Below are 13,092 nucleotides of genomic sequence, written 5' to 3' on the forward strand. Positions count from 1 at the left end.
TCATCCACCTCGTTTTAACCACAGCACCTCTTTTTTACATGACATTTAATGACCACATGGATTTACAAACTGTTGTTCATTGCATAACAGACCATCTGCTAGCTTTAAAGAAGCAATTAGCACAGATATTAGTCTATATTTAACACTGCCTTTGAGATTACAGCTCACTACAAAAGTTCATAGTCTATAAATCTACATTTCAGGGCTGAACCACAAGGCAAATGTTTCCTATTTAGGCCCTGTCCACACGGCAACGGATTCAGGTGAATCCGATACAATTGTTTATCGTTTCGGCCTGGCGTCCACACGGCACCGGCGTTTTGGGTGCCCCAAAACGCAATCTTTTGAGAACGGGTTCCAGAATGGAAAGATCTGGCAACGTTGCCATTGCGAAGTCGTCTGGATGAGTAGAACGGATTTGTTTAGGATGACGTCACAACCACATGACTGTGAGTGCTTCACGCCGGGTAGAAGTGTAACGAACTCGATGCGAGTTGTCAACAAATCCTATAACTTGGTTCATGAAACGCGCTTACCAAATATTTTCACTGTGAATATTTATTGTGTAATGGTGCAAAGTGAGAGAGAGAGAATAGCCCTTAGGGCAGAGTCAATCCCGCCAGCAAAAATAGGGAAAAAGGAGCGATCTCACCTCTTCAGATGTTGGTTTAAGTCCTACAATACATTCCTCAAAAAGGGCATAGAAGAACAAATTAATCCATCAACGTGTAGCATTCAATTTATTCCTGTTGGTACAGTTAAATGCAGCACATGAATGAGGCATCTTTATTCTCCGCTTTGACCCATCCAATATGGCGGCGAGGATGACGTATGATTCTACGCGGAAGGCGGCATAGAATCATACGTCATCCTCGCCGCCATATTGGATGGGTCAAAGCGGAGAATAAAGATGCCTCATTCATGTGCTGCGTTTAACTGTACCAACAGGTTTGCCGTCCAAACGAGCTCACATGGGATTACCTTTCACAGGTGAGACTGGAAAAATACTTTTCATTGTATTTGGTCATTATAATGTAATTTTACGAACAGATTTTTCTGACTTTGTGGCTAATATGAAGTCTCGCGCATAATAGTTTATGCGCATGCGTCCTTACTTCTTCTATTGTTCTGGTGTCTCCAAAGGGACCGTCTTACAGCGCCCCTAGAGGTGTGGCATGTGTATTGCATCGTTTTCAGCAAGCGTTGCGTTGCCATATGGACCTGATATTTTACTGATCGTTGCCCATTTGGACGCGATATTTTTTTAAATAACATCTCGTTACCGTTGTCGTGTGGATGTAGCCTTAATTACTAACCTCACTCCCATTTTGCAGTCCATAACGTTTGGCCCATCAAAGCTGGTTAGCAGGTCACTCATCTGCAAGAAGAGCTCTCCATCCTTCTCAACTGTTCCGCGGTAGGTTGGTACAAATCGTTCCAGCACGTCTCCACTTAAGCGTTCGAAACATAGCTTCTCGTTCTCAGCGTACTTCTTCAGGATGGTCCCCTCTTCTCCTGCTTTGAAGCTGCCTGCATTAATTAAAAAAAAAACTAAATTATTAGAATTCACCGTTTATACTTTAGTATTGACTTTATTTTGGGATAAAGCAGTCCTACCTTTATGACCGGCTAACTGAACCCAAGACAACCGTTTTCTCTGCGAGGCAACAACATGCCAATGGACAACAGTCTTCAACGTCCACCACGGTTTAGCCTGCTGTGACACATTAAACACTACTCTCAACTTATTGGTTAACTGTACAATTTGCAAGTATTTGAATACTGGGAAAATTTTTTTTGTTATTCCTCTCATTTCATGAAGTCAGAGAGGAAGTATAATTTGTCATGACATTAAAAAAGGAAATTCACATCTAGCGATATTCTGATGCAGACAGCAGAACTGCTGGGCCAAGTAAGTAGGTTCGCAACACAAAAGTTGCTTATATAAGAACTTTCTGACTTCTCAAGTGCATTGCATATCAACAGAAAAACATGGGCTGAAGAACACGTCAATAATGAACTTCCTTACGAAAAACACTGTTCAGCTTGATGTGAAAGGTTCCTTGAGGAAAAATCATCAATAGTAGGGCACCACAGCTATATAAACAACAAGGCTGTATTGACATGTGATCACTTATGGAATAAAACATACACTAAAAATAATCAGTGGCTTCTGAGTGGTGTGAGAGGAAATTGTTCCTCCTGTTGTCATGAGTTCGAATCCTGCCAATGTCATCCGAGGGCCAAGGGATTGGCTGTAGTCTCTGGGTGAGAAGGTGAGCATACGCTCCCTCCCCTGTCAATCACAGTGACACAAGCCAATCGTTGGTGTTTGTGAGCTCATGTACGTATGTGGAAGAGACATACATGAGATGGCACTTATCTCTAAATGTGTTGCACTGCCCTGTGATGCAACATGAGCAGATGTTTGGAAACATGCATTTGATAAGCTTCAACTGTCTCGGAGGAAGCACGTGTTAGCTTTCACCTTCCCAAGTAGGTAGGTCACTGTCTTGTGAGCATAGACGTGGCTAGTGAATGGGAACTAACAGGTTCCCAAATTGGGAATGGAGAAGATGGTGGGTCATTTTCCCAATAACAGCACCAAAGGGTACAATTCCTCTTGTACCACAGCAAATTGCCAACTTTTTGGTAATTTTGTAATTGGCAAACTTTTTGTAATTGCCAACAATTACACTTTTTATCTATTAAAGAATGACAGGTTATTTTTTCTGTTTATAGCTACAGAAGCCTTGGCCTAATGGTTAGAAAAGCAGCTTTGGGACTAAAAGGTCGCTAGTTTGATTCCATGGACCAGCAAGAATGGCTGAAGTGCCCTTGAGCAAGGCACCTAACCCTCAACTGCTCCCCAGGCTGCTCTGGGTATGTTGTACATCACTCTGGATAAGAGCCTGTAATATAATTTAATACCATGAAACAAGTTAGTCTCTGGTTATCACTTACAGTGTCCAATCAAAAGTTTGGACACACCCTCTAATTCAATGTTTTTCGTTATTTTTATTAATTAATAAAAGACATTTCATATCTTAAAGTAATGATGGATGTCGTTTCTCTTTACTTAGTTGAGCGGTTCTTGGCATAATATGGATTGCTACAGTTGTGGAATCGGGCTATTTACTGTATTTTTATTATTTACTGTTTACTGTTTGATCTCAAATGCATTAAGAAGGCAAGAAATTGCACTAATTAACTTTAGACGAGGCACAGCTGTTAATTGAAAAGCATCCCAGGTGACTACCTCATGAAGCTGGTTAAGATAATGCCAATAGTGTGCAAAGCATCATCAAAGTACACGGTGGCTACTTTGAAGAATCTAAAGTATGAAACATATTTTGTTTTTTAACACATTTTGTTGACCACATAATTTCATATATGTTCCATATCTTATTTCATACATTTGATGGCTTCAGTTTTGTTCTTCAATGTAGAAAATAGTCAAAATACAGAAAAACCTATGAATGACAGGGTTCTCCGGAAAATTAGCGATGGCATGCTAATGCTAGGGGGTCTGGGGGCATGAAAATTTTTAAACATGCCTTCTGGTGCACTCTCAGCTAATAAATGACTAACCATTTCCTTGTAAAATACTTGCAAAATATGTATGAAATTTCCCTCCAGATGTGTGTGTGTGCTTGGCTTTCTCAGTTACCCTCTGTAGTATACTGCCTGGCTCTATAACATAACTACATGGTGTAACATAACTACATACGCTACAGCGTGGTCACGTGGTCTGGCTCAGCCAATCAGAGTGTGAGAATCGATCAACAAATATGGCGTCGCTTCCAGTCATGCTTGACCCAAATCGAAGACAATTCCGTGGTGGAATAATTGGATTTGCAGCAAATTATGGGTAGCGGAGACAATATAAATTGCTTGAACATTGAAAGGCAAGTTATATTTTTTCTTTCTGGGATCGAGTAGCCGGCGCAGACCGTCTGTGTAGGCGGAGAAAACCGCCGGTGCTTGTGGACATCTCTGAATGAGTAGGAGTATGCAAACTTTTGTGTGGTGCTGTACATTGTATCAACTACAAACAGTCATTCCTTCATCAGTCTTTCTTTTTCTATTTTTACTCTTTTACTTTTTACTTCCCAGTGAAGGAAACCTTTTTGACTGTTCTAAGATGTAACACTGGAAAACTTCAAGATCAACAATCTTTTGTCACTATTATAATGAGCACATTCAGGTCCAAGCTGTGCTGCAATAAAAAATTAATCAACACATCCCGAGCAGTCAGATTCAACAATTCAGCAGTACTGTGGTTATAAATGGATGCAATTCTTGTCGATATGTAGGTCCTTGTTTCCAAGTTATAGCACTGAGTAAAGTTCAAAAGAAAAAAGCAGTCAGTATGTCATTTATACCCTGTCCACACTAGGGATTTTGTACCGATACGATACTACTTTCGTACCGCAACACCTGTCCACACTAGCAACTATACCGGTACTGTAGCGGTATAACTGTATCGGTACGAAACCCACAAATGTATGGGTTTCGTACCGGTACAGTATCGGTACTGTAGCGCTTCGCTGTAGTGTGGACAGATGAAGCGGTTCTGTATCGATACAAATATAATGCGCATGCGCAATGAACCATTCCTACTTCTTCCGGGTTATTCATACAATACAATACGCACGTGCTTTCCAGCTGTAAATAAAACGTCAAAATGGCTCAAAACGACCGTGGAGCTACATGGAGCAAAGACGAAGTTATGCGTTTGTTGGAGCTTTGGGGAGACGAGCAATGCCAGGAACAGTTAGTGAAGAATGGAGATTCGTTTTCTTTGTTTCTTTCTCAACTGCCTCGCGCGTTTTATACGATTCGACTGAATAAATGACCACCAGAAATACAGACTGTACAGTGACAACAAAAAGCACACACACGTTGTTTCATCCGCCATATTCTCGGAAGGAAGTTACTCGGTAACCACGGAAACATTTCGCGCACGCGCATTTCAACTACCATGAAAGAAAACCACAAACATTTCTCGCTAGTGTGGACAGATGCACTAAACTGTACCGGTATACTTTGTATCGATACAGTTATACCACTATCATACCGGTATATATGTGAACACAGCTTTAGACACACATCTCAGTCATCTACTCATGGAAAGTCACGGTTGCATTGACAAACACCTTGAAGAGCCAAATGAAGTGTTAATTTTGTCTAGGATTAACCTGTAAATATTTGCTCACCAATCTACGAGCACTTAAGCTGCATAACGGCAAAAGACATAAACATTAGTCAGACTTCATTGTTGGTCATCATGGAGCAATATTTCACATGTACTCCTCCAAGATTATCATTTGTAAAATGTTCCATGTGCAGCACTGACAGTGTTTTATGATGACTCGACTTCTTGAGCCACGGAATCACTTATGCCCCTTTTCCACCAAAGCAGTTCCAGGGCTGGTTCGGGGCCAGTGTTTAGTTTGGAACCGGGTTTTCTGTTTCCACTGACAAAGAACTGGCTCTGGGGCCAGAAAAAAATGGTTCCAGGCTAGCACCAACTCTTTGCTGGGCCAGAGGAAAGAACCGCTTACGTCAGCAGGGGGGGCGGAGTTGTTAAGACCAACAACAATAAGACCGCGAAAGATCGCCATTTTTAAGCGACGAGAAGCAGCAGCTGTACAAACGCGAAGTCATCTATTATTATTATTGTTGTTGCTGCTGCTGCTGCTTCTTCCCTGTTGTTTTTGCTTCGATATTCGCACCAAGGTTTATGCAAACGTAGCGACGTAACTGACGTATACAGTGATGTAACTGACGTATATAGCGACGTAATGACGTGGCTTCCCTTAGCACCGCGAGCTATGGAAAAGCAAACTGGTTCTCAGCTGGCTCGCAAGTTGAACGAGTTGTGAACCAGCACCAGCAGTGGCCTCGAACCAGCCCTGGAACTGATTTGGTGGAAAAGGGGTATCAGTACCTCAGCTGAGCACACAGGTCTTTATGGTCCTGCTCATTACCAAAGCCAACAGAAAAAATTTTTTTTCAGTAAACACGGCCAGCATGTCAGTTGGCATGGAAATAATTCCTTTTGCAATTTCACAGCCTGGCCATTCAATTCACAGGGCCATCAGTAATTAGACAAATTAACAGATTCTTAAATAAAATTGTCTAATTAAGCACATGGTCGCAAATCCTTTTTAATTAACGACTGCTTAAAGTATGTGACCCATAGACCTAACAAATGCTGGCAAACATAGCCAGGCCTATAACACAGCCATCTTTTAGTTTTTCACAGAAGCCATTTGTAAAGATGTAAATCCCCTCAAATGAAAGCAAACATCCTGCAACTGAGCTTCATCATAATTATTCCATTTTAAATCCAATGTGCAGGAGCAATGAACCAAAATCAGCCAAATATTCACAAACTGCTCTGTGATATTTGAACTACTCGTGCTTCTTATCACATGATTGAATACTGCTTTAAACTTAATATAGGTTATTATTTCATAGTTACCATGTTATTAACACTGCACAGGGTCCCTGCAGGCATCCATGAGTTAAAAATAATACTTTTTTATGCTACCCGAGACATCATTTAAGACAAAATATCCAGTGATGATATTTCAAATATTATTAGTCTAAAAAAACCCCCGACAGAACTCCATCTTCTAAAAACTATTTTCCATAAATCCTGACTCTAAACTGTGCTTAAAATTACACAGGTTTTAATCAGCAAGCCGTCTTTTAGTTGAGTTCCTTTATCAACTCTGTGTGAGCACTATCTCAACAGCAATCATTGTACGCGTCACAATTTTCAATTCTTTCAATTTCCTGTTAAACGTGTGTCCTAATTTAATTATATTGATACTGTGTACTTGTTTTTTCATCAAACATAATGTGACCTGAATGAGAGCAAACATGTATCATAACCGATGGAAAGGAAGCAGTAGTGGAATTATTTCATACTGAGAAACAATGAGGTCAAATGTGACACATTAAATGGTTCCTGGAACTAATAACATCTGTATTTTTGTTTAATTATTGTTGATGATTTTAACTGAGTGGATTAGCCTGCATTTTCAGTTGACTTTCAGAACCTATGAGGAACTGAACATATATAGTTTTGTTTTTTCACAGTAGCTGTCTTGAATTGTTTTTCACATATAATTCTTGACATCCATGTTTACAAATCCTCACAGCTGAAATTTCCTCTTTTTACATGCAGACTCAAAGTATCAGTATCAGTACCGGGATGGTAGTCTTGTACTTTGTACTGAATCGTGAAAAAATCTCTAGTTCTAGTTTCTCGGTCACATGACAAGCTGCATGTTTTTTACGTTCAAGAGAAAGAAAAAAGAGCGGGAGTGACCGTTTATGGCATAATCTAAGTGATTTCATTATTTAATTTTTTTACAAAAAGAAAAGAAAATATTGTTTGTGCTGAAAACTTGCTATGATATAAGAGGAATAAAATAGTTTGCTGTTTTTGGAAAATGATCAGCGTTGAGGTGATAGCCTGTTACACCACCTTGTTGTTAATTATTTCCCTATAACATCATGTCCTGTCTTGTTTTATTCCTTACATATGAAAAGCTGGCGACATTTCAGATTTAGACACTATTAACCTTCCTGAATTCAAATGTCATTTTCTTCTGCAAACATGTGCATACTCCTACACACTCTCCCCCACCTACACACACAAAACACATTCTGACATGTAACAGTGTTTATAGTAAAAGGTCACCGCTGAAATGCTGAGCACACAATTTGCTCTTATTGTGAAAGACTTGTCAGTTGTACCTACTTCTAAATAATTGCTCATGCCGTAGTTATGCATCTTCACAAAGTTATGCATCTTTATAAAGATGGTAGACATGGCTGTGCAACATTAACCTCAGGAGTCTTGGTATATGGAACACCGAAGGTAAAAAACAAATGATCAGGTAAGCCATTTTTCAAATGATATCTTCTTTCCATGACAGGAGTTGGACGTGGATTTGTACAAAATCAGTAAAGAACTCCCATCTGTACAGATAAGCAAGAACAATCAAGTTTTTGCACAGCATTAAACCTTGAACCTTGTACAACAGAAAATGCACAGATCTGTTACACACCCATAAGTCAAATATTGAATTCTACAGTCATATTGGATGCAAACATGACCAAGTCAGCTTTTAAACTCTTATATATCTTGGGTGGGAGAACAAAGTGTCTGCAATGCTTGTATTTAAAAAAAAAAAAAAATTGTCTGCAGCAAATATTTCATCATGTACTCACCAGGAAATATCTTGCCTAAAAATTCTCTGGAATTCTAGTACAGCAAACAAAGTTTCAAAGGTGTGTGTGTATATATATATATATATATATATATATATATATATATATATATATATATATATATATACACACACACAACTCTGGAAAAGTCTTAGGCACCCTATTTTTTCATACGAACTTTGTTACAGATTTCTATTTTATGACTTCTACATTATCAAGTCAGCACAAAAGCATTTTAGAGTTCCAAACGTTCGTTTTCCCACACAAAATTAAATGTCACAGAAATTAAAATGTTTGTATCTGAGCAGCATATTACATAAGAGACCACTTTTCAGATTAAAAAAGAAAACATAATGAAGGCTGCTGGGTTTTGCTGCAAAATGAAGAAGCGAGTGTGACAGTCAAAGTGTCCAGAAGAACTGTGGCTGGTTCTGTAAGATGCTCAGTGAAACCTACAGCTCATTTCCTTGTAAAACTGCACTCATTGTACCTGAGACTACTATTTTTTTTTAAGCAAAGTGTCGTCTCACACCAAATATTGACTTTAATTTATTATGGCTTACTGCTGTTTAAAGTATTTTTTTTATGTTGAAACATTTCATTTCATTATTTTTGAAGCCATTTTTGGTCTACAGCATATATATATATATATATATATATATATATATATATATATATATATATATATATATATAAAATTCATCTGTGTGTGTAGTGTGTGCGTGCACACAGAGGAGGCCTAAGACACTTTTTGTAAACTCACTGGACTTGACCAAAATGTCAGCTCACACTCAAGCTGTGAATAAATCATGTTCTGGTTTGACGTGCGAACCCGCTGCACTGGACAGTACACAGTCATTTTACTGAAAATAGCTCACAGACTGACACTTTGTTTGAATTAACTGGATGGACTTGTAGGCTCTGGGACGAAAAAAAAACCCTCCATGAGACTAATCGTTCATTCTGCATTATGCGCACTTTTCAACAAGAACAAGCTAAAGAAAGAACTCTTTGTTGAGTCAAGTGTGGAATATATGAAGCACTCTTATTTTAATCACTGTCATCATCAGCTAAGTGGCATTTCAACAGACCTGAAGTTGTTCCTTTTTAAAGAGGTAGTGAAAATGTTTGCTGAACGATGTGGCTTCAGCTTTAAATGTCACAACGTTAATGGTTTGTTTTCTTCAAATAAGCCAAGATAAGATCAGGGGTTCCTTACACAGCCTGTGTGTACTGCTAGATTCCTCAAGATATTTGAGAACAAACTACTCAAATGCCCTTTGTAAAGTAAACACTGAGGACTTTTCTCTTTCTTACTATTAAAGGGTCAACAAATAAGCTCATCAAGCAGAAGGTGATGAACTTCGAAGTGCTCTGAAGGCTCAGGTTGGATATTGTGCAGACATGCCTTCCAGACTTCGAGACGCTGCATGTGTTTAAAGTTCTGTGACTGCTAATACCTTCTATGGATGTGATCAACCAACGGGATTCTGAGAACAGTGCGTTTATCCAAAACGACAGTTGACACTTGGCAGATAATGGAACACACACTTCAGATAAAATACTACTTTGTTATTTCCAGAGAATATATTCAATGTTGCTTTAAAATTCTGAGGAGACTACGACAGACCACCTACATTTTGTACAAGAAAGCTTGTACTATATTTAGATTTAACTTTTAGGATACAGCTCCTAACCTCTGTCAAATGAATTTCTAAGCAATAAATTAATAAATATATTATAAACAAGTGATGTTTATCAGATAACCCCGATCTCAGAAATATTCAGTCATAGTCATATGTTTTAGTGTACAGTCATGCTGAAAAGAATTAAGTTTGCTTCTGTTGTGGCTTCAAACTAATCAGTTTTCACACTTTTGTCCATTACAGCTGTTTTTGCAGATTGTAAACATGTTGTACAGCATTTATAAAGTATTAATACCTTCATGAATTTGGCTTCTTGCTCCAAAAAGCTTTATCATACACTTATATAAATAAATGTACCTTCTTCTCCCCTCCCTTACTTTTCCTTGACACTGGAGTGGTACCATCAAGCCAAAGAACGAAAGAAAGAAAGCACAACTTTATTCATCACACACTTGTGAAATTCCTCACTGCATTTAACCCATCTGAAGCAGTGAACACACACGTGAGCAATGAGCACACACACATACCCAGAGCAGTGGGCAGCCATGCTAACAGCGCCTGGGGAGCAGTTAGGAGCCTCGCTCAAGCGCACCTCAGCCCAAGGCCGTCCCATATTAACCTAACCGCATGTCTTTGGGGGAAACCGGAGCACCTGGAGGAAACCCATGCAGACATGGGAAGAGAACATGCAAACTCCACACAGAAAGGCCCCCGTCGGCTGTTGGGCTCGAACCCAGAGCCTTCTTCCTGTGAGGCGACCGTGCTAACCACTAAACCACTGTACCGCCAAGGAGACATGTTCTGTGCCTTTAGTGTGCATCTTCTTCTCCAGGAAGGTGCATGTTGTTGTTGTTGAACACACACATGCGAGCAATGAATGCACACGCATACCCAGAGCAGTGGGCAGCCATGCTAACAGCACCCAGGGAGCAGTTAGAAGTTAGGTGCCTCGCTCAAGCGCACCTCAGCCCAAGGCCGTCCCATATTAACCTAACTGCATGTCTTTGGACTGTCAGGGAAACCCACGCAGACATGGGAAGAGAACATGCAAACTCCACACAGAAAGGCCTCCGCCGGCCGCTGGGCTCGAACCCAGAGCCTTCTTCCACCATTACACCACCATACCACCAAGGAGACATGTTCTGTGCCTTTAGTGTGCATCTTCTTCTCCAGGAAGGTGCATGTTGTTGTTGTGTACCTTTAAGTAGCTTGTAGCGTAAAGCTGTAAAAGGTACATTAGTAATCTTTAATGTCCAATTATACACTACCATTCAAAAGTTTGGGGTCACCCAGGCAATTTTGTGTTTTCCATGAAAAGTCACACTTTTATTTATAAGTTGTAAAATGAATAGAAAATATAGTCGAGACATTTTTCTGGCCATTTTGAGCATTTAATCGACCCCACAAATGTGACGCTCCAGAAACTCAATCTGCTCAAAGGAAGGTCAGTTTTATAGCTTCTCTAAAGAGCTCAACTGTTTTCAGCTGTGCTAACATGATTGTACAAGGGTTTTCTAATCATCCATTAGCCTTCTGAGGCAATGAGCAAACACATTGTACCATTAGAACACTGGAGTGAGAGTTGCTGGAAATGGGCCTCTATACACCTATGGAGATATTGCACCAAAAACCAGACATTTGCAGCTAGAATAGTCATTTACCACAGTAGCAATGTATAGAGTGCATTTCTGATTAGTTTAAAGTGATCTTCATTGAAAAGAACAGTGCTTTTCTTTCAAAAATAAAGAAATTTCAAAGCGACCCCAAACTTTTGAACGGTAGTGTACACCTTTAAAGCATTACTCAGGATTTTTTTTTTTTTTACAAAATGCTTTCCAATGTTGTGATTTAATATCCAATGATGTAATTAAATTATTTTAAAAGGTATAGTATATGCAAGTTTCCAGGTAAATTATGCACACTAGAGGTACAAAAGGATGTCTCGTTGATGTTAGGACCACAGCCAGAAATTACATTTGGTAGCTTCATTTCTGAAAGTGTAGTTTGATAAAGTATTAAAGTCAGCATATCAGCTGTAGTCTTTTCACTCATGTTTAATATCTCTGTGTGTAAAATAACTGAAGGGAAGTCAGAGAGAGAGAGAGAGAGATTCACTGCATGGTGGAACACTTTTACAGACATTTGTTTTCCCCCTGCAAATCCGATCCGAGTCCTGGATGACTGAGTGTGTGAAAGCAGCAGTGATAAAGCGCGCCCGGCCTGACCCACCTCTCCCCCGTCTCCCAAATGCTCCAGAGTAACGATGCCTTTGCTCTTCGTTTCGTTGTCGCTCAGTATGTCGTCCTCGGACTCCTCGAACACCACGGACGAGCCGGTGGACGACACCGACGAGGTGGAGAGTTTGCGGCGGAGCGGCGCGCCTCCGTTCAGCGCCTCCGCCTCCTCGTAGCCGAGCTCCCGCGCGCCGCTGCCTTCCTCCGCCGTCACGGTCAGCTGCGGCACCGGGCGCGCGCTCGCCATCGGCAGCCGCTCATCACAGGCGTGCGAGCACGAGCAGTGGCCCTGACGCTCTTTCCCGCTGCTGAGGGGAGAGGAGCTGCAGGGCAACGCCTCCTTCAGAGACCTCCGCCTCTCTTTTGGCATCGATAATGGACGAGTCTGTTTTAAAAGGAAAAGCTCGCTGCACTTTTACACGGCGGCGGCGGCTCGAGCTGTGATAAACTCCTCTGATCAAACCCGCGGGCGGGAGGTCAGGTCCGTCACTGTGGCACTCCGGAGAGCTGAGGGAAAGTCCAGCTGGTCATGTTTGCCCTGGTGCAGTGCAGCAGCGGTGGGGAAGCCCTGGGACACACTTCACCTCAGCGCGGTTCGCTCGGCCAAACGGGATCTTCCGCCTTTCAGTCTCTCTCTCTTCTTCTACTTCCGGACTCGGCGCGGCTTTCACTCATTTCCTCGTTGGCACCTGCGCGCTTCATCTACTGCAAATCACCTACAGAGGCTTCCCTCAGCTAGGGAGCCAACATCACCAATCACAACACTGCTCACTACTGCTATTAACAACAACAACATCATCAATCACAACACTGCTCACTACTGCTATTAACAAGAACAACATCATCAATCACAACACTGCTCACTACTGCTATTAACAACAACAACAACAACAACACCAATCACAACACTGCTCACTACTGCTATTAACAACAACAACATCACCAATCACAACACTGCT

General features: G+C 40.8%; 1 protein-coding gene across 2 annotated transcripts in view; it reads right to left on the reverse strand.

Annotated features, from left to right (window-relative positions):
• Window positions 1-12,809, reverse strand: part of itpka (inositol-trisphosphate 3-kinase A) — a 32,498-nt gene extending 19,689 nt beyond the window's left edge. Inside the window, exons 1-3 of one of the 2 annotated variants that reach the window (XM_060934053.1) lie at window positions 12,129-12,809; window positions 1,618-1,714; window positions 1,317-1,530 (exon numbers count right to left, since the gene is read on the reverse strand). In XM_060934053.1, coding sequence (XP_060790036.1) covers window positions 1,317-1,530; window positions 1,618-1,714; window positions 12,129-12,503 — 686 coding nt within the window. In that variant the 5' untranslated portion in view covers window positions 12,504-12,809. Of the gene's footprint in view, window positions 1-1,316; window positions 1,531-1,617; window positions 1,718-12,128 lie in introns of both variants that reach the window. The other variant, XM_060934052.1, reaches the window with a different exon arrangement.
• Window positions 12,810-13,092: the final 283 nt, after the last annotated feature.

The sequence above is a fragment of the Neoarius graeffei genome, chromosome 11, assembly GCF_027579695.1.
Source record: "Neoarius graeffei isolate fNeoGra1 chromosome 11, fNeoGra1.pri, whole genome shotgun sequence".
In the NCBI taxonomy this organism is placed as follows: Eukaryota; Metazoa; Chordata; class Actinopteri; order Siluriformes; family Ariidae; genus Neoarius; species Neoarius graeffei.